At 52.2% G+C, this 27785-nt stretch overlaps 1 protein-coding gene across 1 annotated transcript; it reads right to left on the reverse strand.

Annotated features, from left to right (window-relative positions):
- Positions 1-335: 335 nt before the first annotated feature.
- Positions 336-9829, reverse strand: EIF5 (eukaryotic translation initiation factor 5). The gene is made up of 12 exons (XM_084869824.1): positions 9438-9829; positions 9103-9303; positions 7924-8203; positions 7735-7816; positions 7254-7426; positions 6798-6909; positions 6098-6243; positions 4705-4863; positions 4031-4192; positions 3580-3744; positions 3198-3332; positions 336-2837 (listed from the first exon to the last, which is right to left on the reverse strand). Exons 3-12 carry the CDS (start codon positions 7993-7995, stop codon positions 2748-2750), a joined length of 1296 nt encoding a protein of 431 aa, XP_084725950.1. The 5' UTR covers positions 7996-8203; positions 9103-9303; positions 9438-9829; the 3' UTR covers positions 336-2747.
- Positions 9830-27785: the final 17956 nt, after the last annotated feature.

Genomic DNA, 27785 nt, shown 5'->3' on the forward strand with positions numbered 1-27785 from the left:
CTCACCGCACTCAACTACAGGGAGTAGCTTCCAATTTCCAGATGTGCCCCCACCCAGAGGGCAGAGTCCCACATTACCCCCCGCCCCCCCCCAAGGGAGAAAGCACTGAACACTAATTTAGAGAACACCACTCCCCACCTTTAGGACTCAAATTGGTACCTTGTAAGTTCATCTACTTCAGAAAAAGACTTTCTTAGAAAGCAATCTCCCTGTTTCCCTTTTTTTAACTAAAGATACATGCGGTATCCAATTATATAACTATAAGCATACCCTATTTTTACTGTGCTGCACAGATTTTTTACAAACCAAAGAAAGGTAAAGACCCTTCACCGGTGAAATGATTACAACTCAGTTTTATTGGGGTGGTCTGCAACCAGTCCTGCAGTATCTCTATATATAATACTTGACATCTGAATTCCCTTGTTATGTGCCCATAAAGAATTCATAAAATCACATTAAGGCAGACCCTTTCAGTTTAAAATCAATTCAAGTTGCAGATCAGGAACAAAAGACCTAAGGAAAGCCACTGACTAAAGGTAATAAGCAACATCTGTTTTTGAATAGGACCGGCAACTGCAGAAGGAAAAGTCCAGCACAAATTCAAAGCAGCGGCTACAAAACAGAGCACATTTCAATAATCCAGCATCTTATGAAAATCGACATTAATTTTAACATTGAAGCAGACACAACATGTAATTGTAACATTGTTTTAATCAAGTAATGTAGCAGTTTAAAACAAGGAATTTTAAGACAGTTGAATAGAGCAAAGTGAAGGATCACTCTATTAGGAGAGCCTCTGTGAATAAAATTATGTGGATTTCAATATATTGGAATTTTGGCACCAGACTCAACACCAGTCTATGCCAGAATTTATTTAGTGTTTAGAAGCCCTAAATATAGTTTCCTTCAGGTTAAAAGGAAAGCAAAACAAAAAAAGCCTCTATAACAGAACCTCATTAGCTTGACACTGGGTATGTTGAGTGCAATCTGGCCTATACCACCAGTATCTCCTATAGGATGTCAGATAATGAAAGCAAACTAGCCAATGGCAAATCATTTGAAACTTAGGTGAGATGTGAATTTGCAAAACCCTTTTCTTTGGTGTGACAAAGCACATTCCCTCCAGATACAGCATCTGCTTCACTGTCACCAAAATCTATCGAAAGGCAGCTGGAGTCTAATTCATTCTCTCTCCAGTAAAATTACTAGATTGTAATTTCTTAAAACATCAGCTAACAAGACTTTATTACATCAAATGTTTGTATTAATTTCAATGTGAAAAATCTCCTACATACATTTGTTAAGGTCTCATTATAATCCGAGATGGATCAAAGAAAGTCAGAGGTGAATGAAGAAAGCCCATGCTCCAAAAACTAATCCCGTGACTCTTGATTCCCACAGAACGCTTTTTAAGCTAAGAAATAACTGCAACAATTTCTCAAAACCCTTTTAGATCATCTTTTGGGCAAAGAATTCACAAGAAGTTATTTCCAAATCTAAAGACCAGGATGGGCTGGGCCAGGCCCTAATCACCTGTATTCAGTGGCCATCACCAGACTTCCTGAGTGTCTAACTATATTCAATGTGAAATAAAAGACACCCAAGTCTCCTGCCAAAATATAGGCTGACTTTTAAGTACAATTTTAGTTTTCTTTTTAAATAAGACATTTTTGGGGGAGAAAAATCAAGCTCAAGACATAGGCAACACTAATTTTGGCAAGATAACAACCAAAACCTATATGTTCAAATGTAAAGGCATTCTAGAACAAGCTATAGTATTAGGGAAAACCCACACTGAACAAAATATACAGTATATCTAAACATTTTGAAATTGTAATTTAAACCGTAAAAGCTGAAAAATATGCTGTTTTTTGCTAGAGATTAAGTGCACCTTTTTCTTTTCCCCCCCAAATAAAATCATGGAACTTACTATCTAATCAGACCTCAAAGCTTGAGCTTTCTCTCAGCACAAAGCAACAGCTACATAGACATAAAATGCTCACTTGTTAATAATTCCCCTGGCTCATCCAACTCGCAATGCATATGACTTCAAAGACTACAGTTTGGGGTAAGGGTATGTGAACTGGAAAAAAAAATATTCAAGTTTCAAAACCTGCTTTTAAAAATTAATTATAGGACACTCAGGTCATTTAGTATAAGATAAAGATGTTGCACTGTCCACCTTGGCATGGTAAGAATGTACATTACCAGGTGCCAATTTGAGGAACTAGAGATAAGACTTTAAAAAGTACTGTGTTTAATGGCTAAATAAGGTAATTAAAATAAGTTTATGCTCACATTCTGCTAAAGACCTATTTACAGTCTCAGCACCGAACAGTTTCTAACAGGCTCCAAGAATCCCTATGAGGTTAAATGATGGTACAGTGTTTTTAAAAGGAGCCAATTGTTTCAGCAGCTTAAGTCATTCAGAGCCAAAAATTTTAAGAATGACCAAAATCAAATCTTTATTTTTGTAACTGTATAAATGTGATCCAAATGTGTCCACCACTAATTTTTCAAAAAGAAACATGCTATAAATAAGCAAACTACATCTGTTCACTGATATGTGTATGGACTCCCGAGGTGTCTCATTGGGGCTTAATTACAGATCACACAGCAATACGTATTTAGCAGAAAGTGTAGCATGATGTTAAGCCATGTTAGCTTTTGCACATACATGTTGCACTTCTGCTGATGATGCAGGAAGAGTCTCAGCATTACAGATAAGCTGGGCTGCACCCACCCCTTTAAATGGCATCAATATCAATGTCATCTTCCTTGCTGTCAGGCTTCACAGCTTCCACTTTGGGCACACTGGCCGTCTTCGAGTACACCACCTGATAAAACAAATATCAAGTCCATGCTAAACGAAGAAAATGGCCGAGGTGCAGCCTTCCTCCTTCACTTAACCCCCCATCCCCCAACAAGCTCGCTCCACAGCCTACCAGGATCCTGTTCCTTTTTACAGACCACTAGCACCTCTATATGCAACCTGCATTACTTAAATCTTACATTGGAAACTCTGGCATTTATTTGAAATCATGTCTGGGGATATGAGATTCCCATCACCCTTTATACTCAGGATTATTCTCCAAATTACTGGGACTGCATCTTATTGCCTCAGTCACCCAAATCTGCCTTTTTACAATTGTCATGCACCCATCACTAGCACTAGATTAACTCTCCCCAGTGCTTACCTCAATATTTTCATCTTCATCTTCTTCTTCACCACCAGAAGATTCCTCCTCTGCTTCCTTCAACCACTTTATAAATGGTTCTGCTTTGACACGAATCTCTTTGGCAAGTTCTTTTGAAACATATTTCTTTGAGGCCTAAAGAACATTAGTATAGTTTTCTTAGTTTGAAGAATTTAAAATAGGAGTTATTTATATAGCTCTCAGAGAACTGGGTCATACTGTAATCTTGAATCATCAACAAAATACATGCATTCCACAAAAAAAAGTGTTACGAGTCTAAAAAGCTTCTTGTTCCAAGCTGCCATGGCGGGGCATCCCCTCCCAATTACATTAGTCAAGCAGAGGAATTGCATTTTCATGTGCCTGTTTATATATCCCCCACCTTTTCTGACCAGCTGATGATGACTTCTTCCTCCAAAAGGTCTGCGTCATACATTTCCTTCAAGATGTGTGGAATCTTGGAGAGCAGCTGAGCTTGATGCATTGCTACCACACACTCCAAACCATGAAGAAGGTAACGTTGAGCTTTTTTATTGTTGTGACAAAACTGCAAATAGATTATCTTTGTGTTAACAAGCTGTTACAGATGTTTTAAGTTTATAATTTTAACATCCAAGTACATTCACTGCCTTAGGGTGGTTCCTTAAAGATATAGCCCCTAACAGCGGTTCAAAATGGTCCACACACACAGAACTCTCTCAGACAGTCCCATGCTTTTAAGGCACGCCAATTATCTCCACTTTCAGGATGACAGAGAACAAATGAGCAAGTTAAAGTGATGTTCCCAAGGTCACAAAGCCTTAATGTCATTTATGAATCTCAAATGTGCTTACTCGTAGGAAATGGCGCCTGTATTTTTTAATCTGTTCTCTAATCTTCTCATTAAAAAGAACTTCAGTCAAAACAAGAGGTCCCATAGCTTTTACATCCAGTCTTTCTGCTTCAGCAACAATTTCTTTGTCCGATGAGTCAATAATACCCTCTTCTTTCTTTTTCTGTAAATAAAAGGAAGCAATTCAGTGAAACGGAGATACGTTTTGCTCTACTCTCATGGACATTTCCTCTAATTTGACAGTTCTAAGACTTCTATGATCAATAGCAGCCAGAAATAATGCCTAGGATCACACCCAAAAAAATAGTGAATGAACAAATAGGAAAAGTAAAAGTAAGCCTTGCATTTGAAGATTCAAAAAATAGCATGAAAAGTTACTTGACAAGTATCAGCTTAAAATATTATTGATCAATAGCCTAATGCTGATTTTATCGATTAAAAATCAGCATGGCTCAGTGGTTGAGCTTTGACCTATGAACCTGGTATTCACAGTTTGATTCCTGGTCGGGTCACATGCCAAAGGTTGGGAACCCGATCCCCACTGTGGGGATCAGGGGGGTATGCAGGAGGCAGCCGCTCAATGATTCTCATCGATTTTTCTCTCTTCCTCTCTGAAATCAATTAAAAAAAATTTTTAAAAACATGCTCAACAGCTCTCAAAGCAAATATTTTTACCTTAACAAAATCAAACAGGATATTGACCCGTTCTTCAACAGTTCTTTCCAAATCATCACTGAGTGTTAGAACTTTTGCATGGTCACTGATTTCATCCATTCTGCGCCTCTGAGCTTCCTCAGTTGTATCCTCCCCCCAGTCATCATCCTCTTCTTCTTCCTGTTTACAAGAGAAAGACGCGTGACCAAAGGCCTTAAAATGTTAAAAAAAAAAAAAAAAAGGCCCAGCCGTCATGGCTCCACGGTTGAGCATCAACCTATGAACCAGGTCACAGTTCAATTCCCGGTCAGGGCACATGCCTGGGTTGCAGGCTCAATCCCTAGTGTGGGGTGTGCAGGAGGCAGCCAATCAATGATTTTCTCTTAAATTGACTAGAGCACATGTGTCAAACACAAGGCCCGCGGGCCAAATCCAGCCCGCCAGGCCTTGCAATGTGGCCTGCACCGCGCTGTCATCACTGCACTCCGCTGTCAGTTTATGACATTGTCAGTTTATGACTGTTCAGTAAACCATTCGGCCCGCGATTTAGGCTGGATTTTAGATTTTGGCCCCTTCTCTGATTGAGTTCGACACCCCTAGACTAGAGGCCCAGTGCACAAAATTTGTGCACTTTGGGGAGGTAGTGTGGGGTGGGTGTGGATGGTGGTGGTGTCCCTCAGCGGGCCTGCACCCTCTCAGCAATCCAGGAGCCCTGTGGGGAGTGGGCCTAAGCCATCAGCCAGACATCCTTAGCATTGCCTTGGAGGCGGGAGAGGCTCCCACCACCTACACTGTGCTCACCAGCCCGGCTTCCCACAGGGGAAGCACACTGACCACCAGGGGGCAACTCTTGCATTGAGCATTTGCCCCCTGGTGGTCAATGGGTGTCACAGTGACTGGACGAAATCGGCTCTCCAACATCCCCCAGGGGTCCTAGATTCCAAGAGGGTGCAGTGCGCAGGCCAGGCCGAGGGTCCCCACCAGGGAACGATCTGGGCATCCGGGCCAGGGAGGGCTCCAGGGTATGTCTGGCTCTTCTCGCTCAGTCCCAATTGGCCAGACCCCAGCAGCAAACTAACCTACAGGTTGGAGTGCCTGCCCCCCTTGTGGTCAGTGCTTATCAGTGAGCAGTTCACTGGCTTTAGTCTATCATTAGCATATTACACTTTGATTGGTGAAAAGGCCAACTAGACAACCGGGCACTTAGCATATTAGGCTTTTGTTATATAAGATGTTTCTATCTCTCCCTTCCTCTCTCAAAACAATAAAAAAAATATTTTTAAGGAAGTTTCAGGTTTTTATCAACTCCACCCGGCACCCAAAACACTGTTGTGGTTTAGTGTCTTTCTGCTCACTGTAACCAAACTTATTTTACACAATCCAATACCTACCAAGCTCTCAACCCTGCACTTACCACTGCATGTGGAGGGAGACTGATTTCATTTGCTGGTGGTGGTGGTGGTGGTGTCTCACTGCTGGACACAGAGCCATTCTCCTTGTCTTTGCCCTTCCTATTTTTCTTTTCTTTTTCTTTCTTTCCTGTACCACTGTCACTATTCTCTACCAGGAAACAAAAAGGTAAAAGTTCAGTATCACAAATTATTCTACTCTACCTTATTGCCAATCATGAACATTTAAAACCCTGCCTTTTGTTACTGAAACCTCCTCTGAGAAAACCAAACACACCGCTACTCAAAATTCGCAAAGGATTCACAGGCCAAAGGCATTCATTGTATTCAGCTTACAAATGGAATGTTCAAAAAAATTAATGTCCTGTTGGTAACATTAAAATGACTCAGAAGACCCAGCATTCAGGACTCTTTCCCATCATTCATGAAGTTGAACACAGGCATAGCTGAACACTGTTTAAGTCTATATAACGGCTCATCTCATAGAGGAGAGCACCGGAATAGGTTAGACTTTGTTGCTATAGCAAGCTGAAATTGTGTCAGACAGTATCCATCATCTGCCACAGAGTGTTGCTTGCAATGCTCTCAAGTCACTTAAGCCCCCCATTCTCCTATGTATTTTACAGCAACAAGGAAACTTCCATTTTCTTTCAAAGCATCAGTAGCTTTACAGGGAGATCTTAAAAGTTCATTCGGAAGACTTACCAGGTGGGTTTTTGAGAATGAATGTGCAGAGTTTATGATGTGTGTCAAGCATGCCTCGATAACCACAGGCTTTACAAGAATTACCTATTGTTTGCTTCTTTGGATTGACATGCTGCCAAAAAAGTAAAAACAAGTACATCACCCAGAATATATGATGAAAATTCTGAGAAAAAAGTGTAAAAAGATCTAACCAACAGAAAACATCTAAAACACCAGCTTAACGTTAAAAGGAATTATTTTCCACAAAGTAATCTACTTCAAAAAAGTTACTATGATTAATACTGTCAATAAATAAAAAGTCACTATGTGAACATCTCCAAAATTTACAGGTTTTTTGTTATACTTCTAATTAAGTCTGTTCTGCCTTGTCAAAACATTTATTGCTATCACAGGACTGATCATAAAAGCAGGTACATAGTTTCTTCTTTTATTGACAAACATCTCAAAGGCACTCACCAGCTCTGTTTCAGGATTCTCACACTCAGGACAAAGAACAAATTTTTTAATGAATCCATCCAACATGTCTTGCAGCTTATTCGCCTCATGAGATCCATTGACAATGTAACGGTCATTCTTAACATCAAACTGGGTCTGTGCTCCCAGCTCACAACCAAAATATTTGGTGGGATCTGTTTGGGGGGTTGGGAGGGGGGAGAGAGAGAAATAGTTTGATTACAATTAACTAAATCTACTCAGCTAGCTTTATGCAATTATCACTCCCTATGTTTTTTTAAGTTACTTTGTATTGGGTTAAGAAATCTGTTGCCTACATAGTTTATTCTACTAACAACAACAAATCAGTTGGCTTTAAATCCAAGGTTCTACTTAACCCTTACACTAATTAATTAGTATACAATCCAGGCAAGAGCTGCAGACCCAAGTTGGTCATTACTGTCAATACTATGCCTTTCAGACTTCTCCAAGAGGCATTACTTACACGTTGGAGGCCGATTAAGCGCCTTTGCAACGTCAACCATGTTGACTATAACTGTCTTGATTCCATTTCCTTTGCCCTCAACCTAAAGGAAATAAGAATTTAATTTTGCACTGTCTAGCCAAGATACATTCTTAAAGAATCTACCAAAAGAGCTCACGACTTGTTACTAAAATGAAGAAAAGTTACCACCTTGGCAATCAGACGGGGCATCTTGTAGCGATAGAACTGGTCTGACACGCTGCGGTTGACGTTGACAGACATTTTGGCTTATTAGTGGCTTTATCAATAAGATGAAGAGATCTTTGATTGCAACTTTTTGGTATCTTCTGTCTGGAGAAGAAGGGATGACATAAACGACTGCAAGAGTTCTCGGTCTCTGACATGAAAAAGTTTTCGCCACTGAGGCTGTAAGCTCCTTGCTTGTATGCTATATTCCCCCAATACAGGTACCAATGGCTGCGCAACAGCTCTGGAAGAAAAGGGAAAGAGAACACACAAGCCCCCACCTTTAGCATGACTCCTGCAGGGAGCACGTCCCCCCTAGGACGGGGTCCCCGTTAATTCAGCCCCAATCCCCCATGTTAAAGGGCACACGTGTAAACGCCTGTTCTCTGAGGCAGGACACCTGTGGGAAGTGCCAGGCTAAAACCAACTGCCTCCAGCTGCCGTGGGTTCAGCATTGCCACAGCCAGCGGCTTCCGTGCAGCGAGTGGCCTGATTTCCACAGCTGAGGAGAAACTCAGCCCCTCCGCTCCCCGCGAGCCGCCGTGTGAGGGCGGCGGGGCCGTTCTTTCCACGGCCGCTCCGACGGCAATGCTTACTTGGCAGCGACACTCACAACAGCCTGGACGCGAGCTCCCGGCGCGTGCACGGCCGACGGAGGAGGACGCGCCCGGCCGCGCTCGTGCAACCGCGCCGGACCTGACCTTCGCTCCCGTCCCCGCGGCCGCGGGCCCCCGCGCCCCCGCGCCCCGCCGGGGGAGGCGCCGCCCCTGCCGAGGCGGACGGCGGACGACGCGGAGCCGCGCCATGGCGAGGCTTCTCCCGGGCGGCAGGTGGCCCGGGCCGCGCCCGCCGCGCCGCGCGGCCCGAGGACGAAGCCCGACAGGGGGCGCCGGCCCTTCGCCCCGCCGCGCCCCGCACGATGACTCACAAATGCAGCACCGAGGCCTGACTCAGCCGCGCGGCGCGCTCCCGGGGGCGGGGCGGGGCCCGGAGAGAAGCGGGGCCCGGGTGGGGGGCGGGGAGGGGAGGCCGCCCGCCCGCCGCCCGAACTGCGCCACACGCGCCGGGTCACGCGGCGCGCCGCCATCTTGTGCGGCCGCCATCTCCCCGCCGGCCCGCGCCGCCCGCCGCCCGCGGACTCACCGTTTTCGTCAAATAAAGACATAAACCCAACGCTGCTCGCCCGGGACTGGGATGAAGTGAGACGCGCGTGAACCCGAGTCCGAGGAGGGGCGGCGGAGGAGCGCAGCGAGCAGCGGCCGGGCAGGCGCCGCCGAGCAGCGGGGAGGGGCTGTCCCAGCGACGTCCGGGGTCCACACCCTTCAGCGCCCGGGGCCTGGCGACCTGGCGCGGAGAAACGTCGCCGTGAGCCACGGCCGACGGGGCGCCTTCCCCGCCAGCCAGCGGCCCGCGGGGGTCGAGGGGGCGGGGAGGACTGGGGAGGGGGCGCGGGGCAGCCACCTCGCCACCGGACTCACCTCTGGAATGTTCTCGCTCTGACTGAACAACGCCGCCGCCGCGCTCAAGCTACCCTTGGCCCCCAGTGCCCGCCCCCCGCGCCAGGCGGCGCGTCCCATTGGCGGGAGGCCCGCCCGACCTCGCTCGTCATTGGCCCTCATGGCGTGTCCATCACGGCTTTCCCCGCCCCTTCTGCTTCCTGAGGCTCCACTCGCCGCCTCAGCCGGCCCCCAGCCCGGGTCCCGGCTTCCGCCACCTGCCTTCCCCTCCCCTGCGTTTCCCGGAGGCCTTCACGGTCTCGCGAGAGCGGGCGCGCCGCGGCGGGCAGAGGGACTCGCCCGCGGGCCGCGCTCAGTCGGTTTGGCCCTGGGGAAGATGGCGGTTGGCCCTCTGTCCTCGCCCTCCCTCTCCCCCTCTTCCGCCGGCCGGACCCTGCCCCGTTCCCACCCGAGCCCTCCCCGCGGCGGGTGCGCAGCCTCGGGTTCCCGTCCCCCTTGCGGGGAAGAAGTTGTTTGGTCTCCTAACTTCCTAGGCCTGGGGCTTCCATCCTAGTCCCGCCCTTTCCCCTCCGGGGCTCGAGTGTGGGTCTGCGTGGCCGCGGCGACGTGACCCACCGAGTCGCCCCGCCGGGGGCGTGAGGCCGGGTCCCTCCCCCTCCCCTGCTGCGGCCCGCCATGCTGCCCGGGGCACCCAGCCCCCGGCCCACTCCGCTGGCTGGCGGGGCCGGACCTGGACGCGCTCCTTGGGGGCGTCCCCGTGGGGTGACCGGACAGCCCAGCCCACCCCCCCGGCGTGACCTAGAGGCCGAGCGTAACCCACAGCCAGGGACCCCAGGCCGGCACCCCAAAGCGAGCGGCTGAGAAAGCGCCATTGCAGACACCCCCCTTCTTTCAGAAACGGGTTTTGTGCACAAGTTTCCGTTGCGACTGTAAAAACCCAGCAGACATTGGAAGACAGGCCGGGCTGCGGGAGCGGAGCGGCTGCCGGGCACCTGCCGCCCGCGCCCCGCGCCCCGCGCCCCGCGCCCCGCGCCCCGCGCCCCGCGCCCCGCGCCCCGCGCCCGGTGACAGCGCGCTGGGAGGGGCAGGATGGCGCGCAGGGGCTGCCCGCCCGCGCCCTCTGTTCAGGGCAGGTCTTGTTTGCAGGGAGGTTGGAGCTGAAAGATACGGTGATCTTTTTAGTAAGTTCAAGAGCACTCTCCCATGACTCGATATAAACCATTTTAAAGCGGACGGTGACCGTGGGAAGACGCGGAGCAGAGAGGAGCGCCGTGGGCCGCGGGCGCAGGGCCTCCCCCCACGCAGTGTATGTCCCCAGGCGGGTAACTGGGAGCACTAGCGGGGGTGCCCGGGTTCCCAGGGGACACCCTGATAAGGTCGGGCCGGACACGCTGCTCTGGTTCACCTTGGAGCATGACTTCGCTGTCCTGAAACGGGAGTTTTTGCATGACTGCAGGCAAATGATGTTATTTGTGAAAACCTTTTTGGAAACTAGGGGCCTGAAACTCGTCTGAGGTAAAAAGCCTGCCGCCTCAGCAAAGTAAGAATAAAAATAAATACAAAGTGATTAAAAAAAAATTTTTGTACGTGTGGTCCATCATTAATTTTAAAAGTTTGTACTAATGTGAACTTTTAGTACCCGTACTGTGGACAAAAAGGGTTTTGTGGGAAGTAACCTCACAGGCTGATCGCATCATAAATCCCTGGCCCACGGTCACAGGTGGCAGCCATGCCCCAGGCTTAGGGCTCTTTAGGAAAGAAGCAAGCCCTGGCCATTGCTTTCGTCAGCGAGGTTATACACCTTGGAAATGAGTGTAACAGCTGGAGAGCAGGTAATCTTGTTAACTCCTCTGTAATCCAATTACCGCCTCGCTCTCTTCCACGTGCATGGCATCTTCCCTACATGCCCTCGATTTCACATGCATGAGAGAAAACTGCAAAACTGTTAGTTTCCTAAGCGTTTGAGATCTTGCTTCCTGGCAATTGTCATCAGTTTGTTTTTAATTTAATATTTTTATTGGCTTTTAGAGAGAGGGAGAGAGAGAAACAGTGTGAGAGCAGAACATCAATTGATTGGGTGCCTTCTACATACCCCCTAGTGGGATGGAGCCCCAAAACCCAGGGATGTGCCCTGACTTGGAGTCAAATCAGCAGCCTCTTGGTGCACCTGACAACGCCCAACCAACTGATCCACATGGGCCAGGGCAATTGTCATCAGTTTTGGCTTAGATCCTGTATAATAGAAGGCTAATATGCAAATTGTCCCTTTAACTGGGAGTTCAACCAGGGGGCAGGGGCAGGGCCAGCCAGCCCCACCCCCTGGTCAAACTCCCCTGGCTGGCCTGCCCGAATGGAGGTGGCCTGCCGGACTTCACCCACGCTCGAATTTGTGCACCAGGCCTCTAATAGACACACAAAAATTCACAACAGCTTTGGATGTTATATCAACAGCACCACTCCTTTGCATCCAATCACAGGCCATGCTCTTTGTTGAATGCTTCTATAACCTGGGGATTTGCTAAGTTCTTTGTTTACAACTATCTTATTTACTTCCTAGCCCCTAGGAGGAATTTTTTATTCCCATTTTACGAATGAGCAAACAGACTTAGTGGGGGGTGGGGGTGGAATAAGCAACTTGCCCAAGATTGTGTACCTATTAAGGGGCAGAGCTAGAAGTTAGACCTGGTGTGTGTGACCTCAGCCGCACGGGCCACAGCCTGCCCGGGGGAACGTAAACAGCCTCACTTAATAACAACCTCGAGCCGTGTTGCCATACCCATTTCACAGGTGAGGAATGAGACTCGGGAAGGTGAAGCAATGTTCCGAGTCACCTGCCTAATAAGCGTTGGAACTCCGGCATGTTTGACGCCAAGGTCATTGCCATTGCACAACTCGGCCTCCCTCTGCTGTCCCCGCCTCTTCCGGCTGCTGTTTCCTCCGGCCAGGTCTCCGGCTGGCTACGTGATGGGCGCTGGTGCTTACGAAATCCATTGCAATGAGTTCCTGAAATATCGTTTCAGCGCGGACAGGAGTAGCTGCCGGAAAGGTGAGCTAGTCCGCTGGCTCCACGGCTGTGCGGATACCCGTGTCTGTGACTGTTGGGCAAGCATTAGCCCCTGGAGCCACATCAAGTCTGCTGGACGGAGAACCTTGTGCTTCTGAGCTGAGGGCCCTGGGGGCGAAGGCCTTGGCCGGCTGCCCTCCCCCGTGATGGTCCTGCCTCAGCTCTCTCTAACCTCCAGCGAGTTTTGTGTGTGTGTGTGTGTGTGTTTTTATCCCCACCCAAAAATATTTTTTCCATTGATTTTTAGAGAGAGTAGAAGGGAGAAGGAGAGACAGAAACACTGATGTGAGAGAGACCCATCGATTGGCTGCCTCTCACATGCCCCTGACCAGGGCCGGGAGCCTGCAACCAAGGTATCTGCCCTTGACCAGAATCAAAGCCCACAGGCCGACCCTCTAACTACTGAGCCAAACTGGCCAGGGCTCCGTGGTGTCTCAGAGCTGCCCCCTATTGGCCACAAAGTTCCTGTCTCCCAAGCTGGAGGAGAGCTCTGGGTGGCTGTTTTCCTTCTAGCCCAGCAGTCGCCACCCTTTCAGACCTCACGGACCACCCTGGCCTGTGGACAGCAGGTTGGCGACCACGGTCGTAGCCCTGGCCTGCCTGCGCTGGGCGGGAACGGAAGGTTATCTGGTGTGTGCAGGGTGAAGGGCGTAGGCTCATGTCCCACAGCGCCATAATCTCCGGCACCCCTTCCAGTAAACACTCTGACCCGCCAGGCGGCGAGAATCCAGGCCTCCTGCAACACAGGCCCTGCCCAGGGCCACACGTAAACATGCCTGGTAACACCCCAGAAGGCAGGTCCCTCCGAGGCATCTCTGGGCCGCTGGGCAGGATGTCTCCCCGCTTCTGTGACCCCCCCTCCCCCCCAAATTCATGGACCGCGATTGTCCGTGCCTGTTTACTTCTCCTCCTCAGGCTCAACATGCGGACGGGGAACTTGTCCTTGAGAGCCGAGGAAGCTGAACCTGGGGAGGACGGGAGCTTTCAGAGTGTCTCTGAGGCAGCGCCCAGGCCCGGTGTCGCTGGAGACCAACACGAGCCCGCCTGCTCCATGGCACAGGGCCCCAGCCAAACTCCACCGCGTGGCACTCCTGGAGAGAGGAAAAAGTGCAGAGTGGCCCTAGCCGGTGTGGCCCCCGGGCTCCATGCTGGTCAAGGGGCCAAGGGCACATGTGTCGGTGGCAGGCTCTTCCCTGGCCCCTGCCCTGGTCGGGGCCCATGCAGGAGGCAACCAATCAATGTTTCTCTCCCATCGATATTTCTCTCCGTCTTTCCCTCTCTCTTCCACTCCCTCTAAAATCAGGGGGAAATATCCTCAGGTGAGGATTAAGCAAAGAAAGTGCAACATGGAGAAATGTGAGGCCCAGGAGAGCAGCCCCTGATGGCGAATGGGTTGTGTCTGTCACGTGGAAGCCACACTCACACCCCATGCTGCCGCCCTGCCACCTCAGGGCCGTTCGCCAGGAAGCCAGGAGCGTGGCTGCTGGCCCAGACCCTCCCCTGTACGACTCGAGTGGCCTTAGCCTCACACATGGCGCTGCCCTGGTGCACACGCGTGTGTACGAAGGCCTGGGATAGGCTGAGGGGTGCAAGCCCGGACCCTGGGTTCTCCTTCCTGACAGCTGTGCGAGCCTCTGTAGGAGAGCATCTTAAGGTCACCACCCTGCCACCCGCCGTCCTCCTTAGTGTGAGCCTGGCAGGCTTTAGCCACCACCCAGACATGCCCACGTGCCAGGCCGAGAGCTCACAGTCGCTGGTGGCTGTGGCCTGTGGCCCGTGCTGACCACTTGACGCGAAGCAGCAGGAAGCTCAGACGGTTACCTTCCCTGCTGAGTCAGCGGCCACTTTGGGGAGAGTTGCTAGCAAGGTGGCACTTTTTTGGTTTTTGGTTTTTTATTTCAGGGAGGAAGAGAGAGAGAGAGAGAGAAACATCAGAGATGAGAAAGAATCATTGATTGGCTGCCTCCTGCACGCCCCCTACTGGGGATTGTGCCTGCGACCTAGGCCCGTGCCCTTGACTGGAATCGAACCCAGATCCTTCAGTCCACAGGGTGACGCTCTACCCACTCAGCCAAACCAGCTAGGGCAAAGCACACTTTGTTTACTCATTCACCCATTGATAGTAAATCTAGGTTCTTTACAGTTTGGGGCAATTGGTAATTGGTAATGAAGTTGCTTTGGATATTTGTATACACATCTTTGAGATATATGAACATATATTTCCTTTCCTTGGGGGAGTTTCCTGGGAGTAGAATGGCTGGATTGTGTGTATGTTTGATTTTCGGAGAAACTCCCAAACCATTCCCCACAGTGGTTGTATCATTTTACATTCTCACGAGCAGTGTCTGAGAACCCCAGTTCCTCCACACGCTTATCAACACTGGGTAAGTCTGTCTTTTTTTTAATCCTCACCCGGGGACACTTTTCCCATTGATTTTTAGAGAAAGTGGAAGAGAGAGGGAAAGACTGAGAGAAGCACATCGACTGGTTGCCTCCTGCATGCACCACAACCAGGGCCGGGCTGGGGAGGGACCTGAAACCTGGGTCATGCCCCTGACCTTAATCTGGGACCCTTCAGTATGCAGGCCAGAGCCCTATCCACTGAGCCACGCCGCCCACGGCTAGTCTGTCTTTGTAGTCACACCCATTCTAATAAGTGTAGACTAGGGTCTGGTGGCTATTTAACGTGCATTTCCTTAGTGACTGGTGGCTTTGTGCATCTTTCCGCTCGCTTATATGCCACTGATCTATCTCCACTGGTGAGGTGTCTGTTTAAATATGTTGACCATTTAAAAAATTGTATTTATTTTTGAGTTTCAAGAGTTTGTTGACTTCAAAGAAATAGAAAACTCGATATTTCTCCAGCAAAGCGGATTTTTATTTTATTTTATTTTATTAATAGTCATTGCAAATGCTGGCATCACAGGAAACTGTCGTCCAGCAAAGCGGATTTATTCGGGAACTACACAGAACTAATTTGGCTCAGAGTCCACTGGAGGAAACGGGGAGTTGAAGTGTTGTGGCTCCTCATTGGAATAGCTGTCACTGTCTCTCATTGGCTGAGTGGTTGCTAGGTGAAGAGAAGATCCTCCCTCCTTGCTGGAGTAGCTGAGTCCCAAACAAGTGATGGAGATGGGAGCAGTCTCTTCCTGTTTGGGGTGATGAGCAGGTGGGCATGAGAGCTCCCCCTGCAAACTCTCTCAACTCCAATCCAAGTGGATTTCTGTTCATTCATTTCCACAAGTTCTTTTTGAAAAAAATTTCAGATGCCCCTTTCCCGCCCCCACATTGGCCTCTCCACTTCGCTGCCCCCTTCGGCCTTTATATATTCTAGATAAAAATTATTTTATTTTGGTCCCTCCCGAGGCTGGTATCGTCCTGCACAGTGAGAATGCTTCCATTCTGGAAAGTTCTATTTCATCTTTCCTCCTCTCCCCTCTACCGTCTGCTTTGGAAATCACTAGTGCATGAAGATGGGCCTCTCAGCTTTTCTCCCACCCGTTCCCTCTCATCCCCTGTTGAAGGCAGGTGCTCCCCGCCGCCTGGGACTTCGCTGGTGAGCAGAAGCAGCGATCCTCTGCTCTCACCTGGGGGGGGGGGGGCGGGGGGAGGGTCTGGCGATGGATGACGTGGCCTAGTGATACATGGGCCAGTTATTCCTTCTGCTCCAGGTGATGGAAAGGAAGAGGGGAGGGCCAGGACCTGCGTTGGGAGCAGGGGAGGCCGATCTCACCAGGAGCAGAGATGATGGCCTGAGGAGGGGTCAGGTCGCCCAGGTGAGGGGTGGGGAGAGCGTGGGGGGGAGGGAGCAGCCTGGCTGCTGGGTGAATGGGGCGTGAGGAAGGCTGGCCGGACCTGGGGCGGGCGGCAGGTCCCCGCAGTGCGTGGTGCACAGGGCACCTTGGCTTTACTTGGGAGTGGATGGAGCCCGCGGGGGCAAGGGGAACGAGGGGGGGCTCAGTCTGGGGTGGGAGGGAGGCCAGGCAGGAGGCCTGCAGAGGTCGGGAAGGGAAGAGGTGGCCAGGGGAGGTGGGGTGGGCAGCTGTTCTCCCCGAGAAGCAGCGAGATCAGAAACTTTATTGTGGGAAATGCTGGGAGGCATGTGAGGAGGGAGGTGCGAGGCGGGAACTGCTGGTCCGCCCGGAGGTCTGACCCAGAGCGTCCTGGTGGGCAGGAGCGTCCGGGGGTCCCAGCAGCCTGAGGAAGGTGTGGCACTGTCATCCCATCGGCGAGTCCTCAAGCCAGAGCCAGTCATCAGAGGAGCCTGGCCCCCAGCCCAGCCTGCCTTTACACCCTGGCGCCTTAGGTCCCTGGCGGGGAGCAGACCCCCCCGCCCCCATGGTAGGTCCCTGACGGCAGCACCCCTATGCGGTAGGTCCCTGGCGGGGAGCAGCAGGGGCAGCAGAACCCCAGAACTAAGCAGCTGGGACCCTCCTTGGAGTTGGGGGCCAGGGTCTTCATGGCCACACTGTCCTGGGCATGACTAGCCTGGACTGTCCCCTCACTCGACCTCCATGGCTCCAGAGGCAAAGGTCAAAGGGAAGAGTGACCCAGCCTGGCTGGTGTGGCTCAGTGGTTGAGCATCGACCTATGAACCAGGAGGCCATGGTTCAATTCCCAGTCAGGGCACATGCCCGGGTGGGGTCCTTGATTCTCAGTGGTGGGTATGCAGGAGGCAGCCGATCAATGATTCTCATTGATGTTTCTCTCTCCCTCTCCCTTCATCTCTGAAATCAATAAAAAAGAAAAGAAAAGGAAAGAAGAAAAGAGTGACCCTGCCGAAACCAGTTTGGCTCAGTGCATAGAGCTTTGGCCTGTGGACTGAAAGGTCGCTGGTTCGATTCCAGTCAAGGGCATGTACCTTGGTTGTGGGCACATCTCTGGTGGGGGGTGTGCAGGAGGCAGCTTATGGATGTTTCTCATCGATGTTTCTGACTCTTTATCCCTCTCCCTTCCTCTCTGTAAAAAAATCAATAATAAATAAATATATATATATATATATATATATATATATATATATATATATATATATATATATTTTCTAAAGAATGACCCTAGCTGCTGTGTGGGTCCCTGGTTTCTCCTGGCTCCTCCTCCCTACATCCTTTGCTTTGGGGGTCAGGCCCTATTTGAGGGGTGCTGAGGGTAAAGTGGAAAGTGAGTCTATTGCTAGCATGTTCTAGTAGGTTCCAGCGGACAGGGGATGGAGGATCGGGTCACAAGATCTAGGAGGGAAGGCAGGTTGTTGAAGTTTAGGCCCAGGCTTTCTGCAGTGGTCCCGTGAGTCGGCATCCAGCCGGGGAGCGGACAGGACAGGGCACGTGGCCAGCGGGTTCTGCCTGGGCCAGGCCTCTGGCCGTGCCTGCACCGTCCTCTGTGCGGGAGGCAGTGGCCCAGGATTGCTTCCAAGCTTCCTGCTTTGAAAGCAGCATTTCCATTCAGCCCAGCACACCCTCTCCTGCCAGGACTTCCTGGTGGGGCAGGAATCTGGGGCAGAGCTTTTAAGAACCGCATTTGCTGAATGAAGCCGGCAGCCCCCAGGGGTGTGGCTCCTGGGGGAGGAGGGGTGAAAGGGAAGGCTTTGGCCATGAGCGCTTCAGTCAGCCCCTGTGACGTCTGCTCCGGGCTGTGCTGTGGGTGTTGACCTGAGCGCCCCTGGGGAAGGCGCTTAGGTCTGTGGGAACCTGTCGGGGTGTCTCCGCAGTGGTTTGGGGTGAGGGGCCGCTGGGGCCAGGGCTCCTGGTGTGAGGGTCCTGCTGGGCTGGGCTGGGCTGTGCTCAGGGCCCTGGCCCTGAGACCCTGGGGTTCCCAGACTGTTTGCTTCGCCTGCTTTAAGCTCCAGCACCTGTGCTGGGGGCTGAAGTGGGGCCCCTCCCCCAAGGAGCAGGTTGGAGTCCCAGAGTCTCCCAGGGGACTTAGGGGACCATCCCAACAGAGGTGACCAAGTCAGGAAGCCGTCACTGGGTGGCCCAGGGCCAATAGGACCGGGTCTCTGTGAGGAGAGGATGGGGCACACGCACAGAGACGGCCCTGAGGACACGGGGTCCGGCCAGCCGTCCGAGGCCGGGACAGGGGCTTCTGAGCCAGCCCCGGAGACTCCCTTCCCGCTCCGGTGCGAGGACACAGCCGATGACCGAGCCGTGGCCCAGGAAGGGGGCCTCACCAGGCACCCCACTGCCAGGGCCTTGACCTTGGGCATCCAGCATCCAGACTGCGAGGAGTGAGCTCCTGTGTGTGTAAGGCCCTCGGCCCCGGGCTGTGTCTGTCACCGCAGCCGGAGCTGAGGCCGCAGAGCAGGCCTCGAGGGACCGACCCCTCCGCCTGGGACACGGGCTTCCCCCCTGCGGCCGTCACACTCACCCTGCAGGGACGACAGGGACAGAAAGCAAAGAGGGAAGGGAGACTCCTCACAAATAAAATAATAAAATAAAATAAAATAAATCTCAGTTTTTAAAAAATATATATTTATTTTTTAAATATATATATTTTATTGATTTTTTACAGAGAGGAAGGGAGGGAGATAGAGAGTTGGAAACATCGATGAGAGAGAAACATCGATTCAGCTGCCTCTTGCACACCCCTTACTGGGGATGTGCCCGCAACCAAGGTTCATGCCCTTGACCAAAATTGAACCTGGGACCCTTCAGTCTGCAGGCCGACCGCTCTATCCACGGAGCCACACCGGTTAGGGCTCAATTTTAGTTTTTTTAAAAAATATATTTTTATTGGTTTCAGAGAGGAAGGGAGAGGGAGAGAGAAACATCCATGATAAGAGAGAATCATGGATCGGCTGCCTCCTGCGCGCCCCACACTGGGGATGGAGCCTGCCACCCAGGCATGTGTCCTGACCGGGAATCGAACCGTGACCTCCTGGTTCATAGGTCAACACTCAGCCGCTGAGCCATGCTGGCCAGGCAGAACAAATAACTTATTAACTATAAAGATATCCTAAGTATTGTATTCATACCGACATCACGAACAAGTCTGTTTTATGTGACATGCAAATTTAACCAGGATCTTCATGGTTTCTAACTCTCTATCTCCCTCCCTTCCTCTCTAAAAAAATTAATAGAATATAAAAATACATATTTTATAAAAAGTTAAATTGAGATTTTTATTTATTTTATTTTATTTATTATTTTATTTTATTTGGTGCAGGAGTCTCCCTTCCCTTTCGCTGACCTGCACCCCGCGCAGCCCAGAGGAGCACCGCTGGCAGGGCGCTCGCAGGAGCAGGTGCCTCCGCTGTCGGGGGCCCAGCCGCCTGGCTCCCCCGGGCAGCGGGCTTTCCCTGTGGATCCGAGCCGCCGTCTGCCAGGCTGTGCGTGGTGAGTGTGCGGCGACCTCAGAGCGGAGCTGTGCTGCCCTGAGGGGCGCCCGGCGCCCTCTCACCACTCCGAGGCGTGCTCTGGGAGGAACGCTGGGCCTCCAGCGTGCACTGACATGTCCTCAGGAGGCCGCCTGTGAGCAGGGCCCCCTCTGTGCGGAGGGAGGTGCCCGGTCCCACTCTCCCAGCTTCACCTGGGCACAGATGCCACCAGGGGAGCCCGCGCCCCATGCCAACGGCCACCCCGCCCGTGGCCAGGAGGTGGCGGCAGCGTCCTCTAAAGCAGTGGTTCTCAACCTTCCCAATGGCCCGACCCTTTAATGCAGATCCTGTGTGGTGGTGACTCTCTACCAGAACGTTATTTTCGTTGCTACTTCGTCACTGTGATTTTGCTACTGTTATGAATAGTAATGTAAATATCCGTGTTTCCCGATGGTCTTAGGCTTGTGGATGAAAAGAGCCACACGCTGACCTGACAAGCTCAGGGGTGGCCTGCGTGGCAGGCTTGCAAACCCAGAGACCTAAAATAACCACAAAGGATGGTTTGAAAATTAAATATTTAACTACAAACAGGTTATAGTGGATAGTCGTGTCCTAGACCGATATTTCACCTGACAAAGATCAACTAAGATCTTTCCTGAGCCCATTTGCCTTTTTGCCTCTAAGATAACACATCTGTGAGAGGTCTGGGTAACTTGTAACCTCCCTTTTCCTGGAGCCCCTGAGGCACCACCAAATGTGCTGGGCGCCAGGACAGATGCCTCAGATTCCTTCGTTGTCATGTAAATTGTTCCTGCACCCACCTAAGTAAGAGTCCATCATTTTACGTTTTATCCAATCCCAGGGGTTTCCCACCGCTTTGCTTTCTCCCGCCTCCTTACTCCATCACCAATGAATTTCATGTAACCCCCCCTATGTCCCTCCTTTGATTGCAATGAATAAACACAGATGTAACTCGCCATTCTCCGGAGCATCATCTCAATCCATTGAGGTTCTGCTTCCCGGCATGTGTCCACAGTTTGGCTCAAATAAACTCACAAAAGTCTTTACAGGTTTCTATGGTTTTGTTTTCTTTAACAGGCTCTATAGCAGTGGTTCTCAACCTGTGGATGGCGACACCCCCTTAACTCCCAAAGCAACTTGGACCATGCCTCTGCCCAGGCCACCTCCCAGCCCCCCAGCCTCCATCCACCTAGCTCCCAGCTTCCCAGCCCCCCAGCCTCCATCCACCTAGCCCTCAGCCTCCCAGCCCCCCAGCCTCCATCCACCTAGCCCCCAGCCTCCCAGCCCCCCAGCCTCCATCCACCTAGCCCTCAGCCTCCCAGCCCCCAGCCTCCCAGCCCCCCAGCCTCCATCCACCTAGCCCTCAGCCCCCCAGCCCCCCAGCCTCCATCCACCTAGCCCTCAGCCTCCCAGCCCCCAGCCTCCCAGCCCCCCAGCCTCCATCCACCTAGCCCTCAGCCCCCCAGCCCCCCAGCCTCCCAGCCCCCCAGCCTCCATCCACCTAGCCCTCAGCCCCCCAGCCCCCCAGCCTCCCAGCCCCATCCACCTTGCCCCCAGCCTTCCAGCCCCCAGCCTACCAGCCCCCAGCCCCCCAGCCTCCCAGCCCCCATCCACCTAGCCCTCAGCCTTCCAGCCCCCCAGCCTCCCAGCTCCCCAGCCCTCCAGCCTCCCAGCCCCCATCCACCTAGCCCTCAGCCCCCCAGCCCCCAGACCTTCAGCCCCCCAGCCCCCCAGCCTCCCAGCCCCCATCCACCTAGCCCCCAGCCTCCCAGCCCCATCCACCTAGCCCCCAGCCCCCCAGCCTCCCAGCATGTCTCAATGCCAGGCATCCTGAACCGAAGACCCAGCCGGGGGCCCACCCACCACAGCTCCTGCCTCCAGGAGGGCTCCGGGACCATGGGCCGGGGGAGGGCTGCGGAGGCCTCCTCAGAGCAGGCTGGTCCTATCCAGCCCAGGGCTGTGGACAGGACAGGCAGCCCCTTCCTGAACCCGGCTCCCCCCTCAGGTCGCTGTCCCCTCAGCCTTCAGTGCCTCCGCTCGCCGCCTTTCCACCTGCCGGTCTGGCCCACCCCGGCTCTGCCTGCCAGCCACTCACAGCGGGGCAGCAGGGAGGGGACTTCCAGGGCCCCCCGGGGGGGGGGAGGGGGGAAGGCGGGAGGGGAGGAGGGGGACGGGTCAAGGCCACAGGTCAGGCGAGGGGCCTTCTCACTGGCTGTCACCTTGGCCTCACACGGAGCTGCTGAGCCTGGGAAGGTCGGGAGCCTGGGGGGCACATGGGGCTGCCTTGTCCGTGTCTTGGGGGCCAAAGCCAACCTCCCAGAGCAGGAGAGCCAGGGCAGAGAGGGGAGGAGCAGCCGAGCGGAGGCCTGGGTGCGGGGTCCGCTCAGATGGGGCACAGGGAGTGGGATGGGCCCGAAGGGTGTCCCCGACTTCAGGGTCCCCAGCGACGGTGACAGCGGCCAGGACAGCCAGGCGGGAGCCTCGGCCAGAGGCACTGGGACCAGGCCAGCTCAGGACGCCCTGTGGGTAGGTCCTCAAAGGACCTAAGAGAATGTTCCAGGCCCTGGGCTGGCGGAGGGGGACTGGTCTGGGAGGGGGAGGGAGCTGTGAGTGCTCCGGGGACAGACAACCAGGTTAGGGAACTAGGATTTAGGAGGCGGTTGCAAACTGCTGTTTAGGTATCTGTCTGTTCCCTGTTCTGTTCGTCCCGGCTGACCAGTCGGGATCACAGAGAGGTTGGGTCACTTGTCCAGGGACACAGAGCAAAGGAAGGGGTCAGGCTGCGGGAGCTGGAGCTGCAGAGGCGGGAGGAGAGGAGCCTGGGCGGGGTCCCCACGGCCCAGCAGGGCTGCGCCCGCGGCGCTGGCCCACAGCGGGTTTGCTGGGGGGGCTGAGCTCTGCGGGAGCAGCGTGTTTCTAACCTGGGGATCTTGTTCGGAGAGAAAATATTGCAGATTTTCCGTGAGGTCATTGCAGAACTGCCAGGGAGCACAGGGTCGGGGGGATGGGGTGCCACCGGCCGCCTGGCATCGTCCCCAGAGGAGGGGCCAGCAGTTCTCAGATGACTGACAGGTGATGGGATCTTTGAGGGGTTCCCCAAATCCTCATATCGGGGGTGGGGTGGGGGGCGCAGGGGCCTCCTCGCCAGGACGGTCACCTTTCAGGGTCATCTGAGCAGCCGCAGTGTGACGGCCTGCACGGGGCCTGGCGGGCCTGTCGGACCAGTCTGTCCCCACCCCTCCCTGCTGGCCTCTGCCTGCCTGAGCATCGCCAGGGTCCTTGCTGAGAGGCAGACATGTGTGCAGCTGGGGAGACCTCAGGGTCTCTCAGGGAGCAGTAAGGATGGCTTGTCTGGTTTTTGGGGAGCTCACAACCCCATCCTGAGGAGAGTTGGGCTGGTGTGGGGTAAACGGGTTCCCCATCAGGTGGAGAGAGGTGAGCCACACGGTCACTTCCAGCTTTGCGCGGTCACAGTAAAACGCGAAAAGAGCCGAAACCGGTGTGGCTCCGTGGATAAAGCGTCGGCCTGTGGACTGAAGGGTCCCGGGTTCGATTCCGGTCGAGAGCATGTACCTTGGTTGCGGGCACATCCCCGGTGGGGGGTGTCCAGGAGGCAGCTGATCAATGTTTCTCTCTCATCCATGTTTCTAATTCTCCGTCCCTCTCTGTAAAAAAATCAATAAAATATATATTTTAAAAAATGCGAAAAGAAATAGGTGAGTCCAGCTGGCATGGCTCCGTGGTTGAGCATCGATCTATGAGCCAGGAGGTCAGGGCACAGTCCTGGGTTGTGGGCTTGATCTATGATTCTCTTATCATTGATGTTTCTATCCTTCATTTCTCTCTGAAGTCAATAAAAAAAAATTTTTAAAAATTAAATGAATTGAAACAACACAGAAGTCAGCAGAGATGAGAGGTACACTCCTGGTTGCCTAGCGCCTGGGGTCGGAGGAATTGTTAACTTTGGAGCACCCTAGAGGGTTTGGCTCAATGGATAGACTGTTTGCAGGGGTCTTCAAACTACGGCCTGCGGGCCACATGCGGCCCGCAGAGGAGTCTGATCCGGCCTGCCAGGTTTTTTGGGCAGTGAGCGCAGCCGAGGTGTTACAGTAGGAATTAGTAGTTCATATAGTCCGGCCCTCCAGCTCTCTGAGGGACAGAGATCTGGCCCCCACTTTAAAAAGTTTGAGGACCCCTGTTATGGAGTGATGCGTCCTGGATTCCATTCTGGTCAAGGGCACATGTCCGGGTCGGGGGTTCGATCCCCAGTAGCAGGCATGCAGGAGGCACCCAATCAATAATTCTCTCCCATCATTGATGTTCCACCTCTCCCTCTTCCTTCCTCTCTAAAATCCATAAAAATAGATTTCTAAAAATTGTGTTTGGAGCTTCTTTTTGGTGAGCTATGAAAATGTTCTAAAATTGTGGAGATGGAGGTGCAACCCTTAATATACTCGGCGTACACTGGGAATGGGCGAGTGTGATGCTCTGTGAATTGTATGATTAAACAGTGAGTACTTGGAGACGTCTCAGACAGCGGTACCTGGGAGGTTTCTGTACTGTTCTTGCAACTTTTCTCTCAGTTCGACATTATTTCCAGTTCAAAAGTTAAGAAAGTGGACAGGCCAGGATGGGGAAGGAATGACCAATGCTGTGGAGAGGAGGGGTGACAGAGCACAGGGCCAGGCGGGAGGAGCACAGGGGGGATCAGTGGATGGAGGGGGGAGGAGGGGAGCAGGACAGACAATGGGAGGTCTGTGGGTAGTGGTCAAGGCCCGGGGGGAGGTCTGGTGGAGGTCCGGTGCCGGGTTCATGTTAAAAGGCTGCAGAGGCTGCAGTGGGGATGGTCTGCCTGAGACCATCGGCGTCATCAGCAGGGATGGCCACATGCGGAGTTGTTTGTTTCTTCCCAAGTTGAAGTGATGACAGTTTGAAATGATGCTCTCTCCTTCTTCTGTTTACGTTTTTAAGATTCGCTGTATATCGACGAAACCAGTTTGGCTCAGTGGATAGAGCGTCGGTCTGCAGACTGAAAGGGGTGTGCAAGAGGCAGCTGATCAATGATTCTCTCTCATCGATGTTTCTAACTCTCTATCCCTCTTTCTTCCTCTCTGTAAAAAATCAATAAAAATATATTAAAAAAAAAAAAAAAAAGATTCGCTGTACTCTGGAAAGGCTGCTGGTCCTAAAGAACAATGTCATGCAGAGGATTCGGGCCGTGAGCCTGAGCCTGTAGAGAAACAGAGGAAATTGCTAAGAGCGGAGGTGAGTCACGTTGAGTTCCCTGTGGACGTGGCCCACGGTGGAAGTGCGGGAGGTAGCTGGAGCTGTGGGTCAGGTGCCCGGCCTGCTCAGCAAGCATCCGGAGGGATCCAATGGCAGCTGTGTTTCTGTGGTGAGACCCTGTGAGTGGCCCCTCTGCAGGGGGGCCCCTGTGAGATAAGCACCCCCACACATAGCCTGAGGGGCTGGACTCAGCTGGGCAGCAGCATCACCATAGAGCCTTCTGATGCCTTTGGAAGAGGCCCCACCAGGACCAGAGGCGTTAGCCTATCAGGAGAGGGGCTTGTCTGTGTCACCTCCCCAGGCATTTTCACGTGGGGCCACAGCGGAGACCCCTGCGCTCTCCAGTCAGGCGAGTCCTCTGTCCTTCCTTAAAAAATGTTTCTAAGGGAATTTATATATATTGAGTTCAGAGAGGAAGGGAGACGGAGAAGGAGAAACATCGATGATGAGAATCATTGATTCACTGCCCCCTGCACACCCCACCCTAGGGATGGGTGCCACACGCAAGGCATGTGCCCTGACCTGGAATCAAACCATGACCGCCTGGTTCATAGGTCGACGCTCAACCACTGAGCCAGGCCTACCAGGCTAAGGTGGTGGTAAAAATGCTTGTATAAATAAAAGAATGGTATTGCGGGTTTACTTCCTTTAAGATATTCTTTGAAACTATTGGGGAATTTGTGAAGAATTTATAACTAAAAATTTGAAAATTGCCTTCTAAGACCTAATAGACCCATTTTTTTTCCCCCCTTTAAATCCTATCCTGAGGCTATGCTTACTGATTGGAGAGAGAGAGAGAGAGAGAAAATCATTGATGTGGGAGAGAAACATCAGTTGGTTGCCTCTCATACACACACTCATTGGGGAGTGAACGCCCAGGTATGTGCCCTGACCGGGAATTGAACCCACAGCCTTTCCCCGTAGAGAGGATGCTCCCACAAACCGAGCCACACCGCCAGGTCATGGGACCAAATTTAGGAAAGAAAACCTTATATGACTCCTAAGATTTGTGTGTATCCGAGGTCCAACAGACAGCTCAGCCAGTGGGAGTTCATGGAACCCCTGGTGACTCTGAGTGGATTGAATGAGATGCAATGTGTGCATCGCGCTCATCGCTGTGCCAGGCTTGCACTCACCCTTGTGGTTTCGGTCGGACTCATCCTGTTTTCTGTGTCACTGTTAGGTCTTTTCCTTAAAATAGCTCTATGTTCATAAATTTTGCATCATTTCTCTAAAATGTTGGCCCTGAGGCCCGGAGCAGCAGCTGCCAGGCTGGGAGCGGCCAGGCCCGGAGCAGCCGGGTCTGGTGCGGCCAGGCCCGGAGCAGCGGCTGCCAGGCTGGGAGCGGCCAGGCCCGGAGCAGCGGCTGCCAGGCTGGGAGCGGCCAGGCCCGGAGCAGCCGGGTCTGGTGCGGCCAGGCCCGGAGCAGCGGCTGACAGGCTGGGAGCGGCCAGGCCCGGAGCGGCCGGGACCGGAGCAACCGGGCCCAGAGCAGCCGGGTCGGGTGCGGCCAGGCCTGTAGCAGCAACAGCCAAGTCCAGAGCAACTAGGTCGGGAGCGGCAGTGACCAGACCCGGAGCAGCTAGTAGTGGAATGAACCAGAGCAACAGAGGCCAGGCCCGGAGCAGCCAGGCCCGAAACAGCTCGCTCCTCGCCTGTCCCTGCCCACGGCTGCCTCTCAGACATGGCTGGAAACTTTTGCGGGAACTTGAGGGTCTGCTGAATCAAGTGATGAAGGCTTAGATCTGGATGTGTTGAGTTAGTATAGCGCTGGGGTGTTGATCTGTGAGTGCCTTGGGTGGGGCCTGGATGAGGCTGGTTGACCTATTTGGAAATGTCTTTTGTGTGAAGTGTATCATTGGGCATGTGGAGGTATTATTGATATGAGAAAATGCTAAGTAACAGATTTACTATCTGAAAAGGGATTTACTATCGGGGAAAGGGAGGGAGGAAGAGACTGAACATAAACTGTGCACCTATGGATGAGGACAATGGGGGATGGGGAGGGGGCAGAGGGTGGGGTGGGAACCTGGTGGAGGGGGGAAGAAATGAGGAACCTTTGTAATAATATGAACAATAAAGATTGATTTAAAAAAAAAATAAATAAAATAAAATAAAATGTTGGCCCTGAAAATTGGCAGCAAAGAGTTTAAATTTTTATCATCCAGTTACTGTCTCATTGGTGTAAGCTCAACAATTCAACTGTTCTTGAAATCTTTACTTGCATAATATAAGAGAAATAGTTTTTAATATATAAAGAATCTTTAAATTATATGATATTTACTGTGTTCTCAGTTCACTACATCTACAAATTTGTTTTTAAGTTAGATCTCATTTTATTGGACATTAATTTAAATCTCATCATGCTTTCCACAAATGAAGGCTGTTAGATTTTTGCAATAGAGTGTACACAAGGAGTGGATTGAAGTAGTTATGAAACAGTAACCCCTCGAGGTGGGATTTTTGTTGTTGTTCTTTTGTTAGAGGCAGGAGTAGAATATTGGGGAAGAGCTATAATTATAAGGAATATTAATGGTGCTCTGCTAATCATGATTGTTCTGTTCTGATTAGAGAAAGCACGCTTTAATCTGGCAGAGAGTTGTAAGCACTGGGACCTGGGAGCTAATTAGGGAATGCAGGCACCCTGGTTTCTGAGAAAGGCCTAGATTGGCAACCTCATTGCCTGTAA

This window comes from Pipistrellus hanaki (assembly GCF_964339955.1).
Source record: "Pipistrellus hanaki genome assembly, chromosome: 1".
Classification (NCBI taxonomy): Eukaryota; Metazoa; Chordata; class Mammalia; order Chiroptera; family Vespertilionidae; genus Pipistrellus; species Pipistrellus hanaki.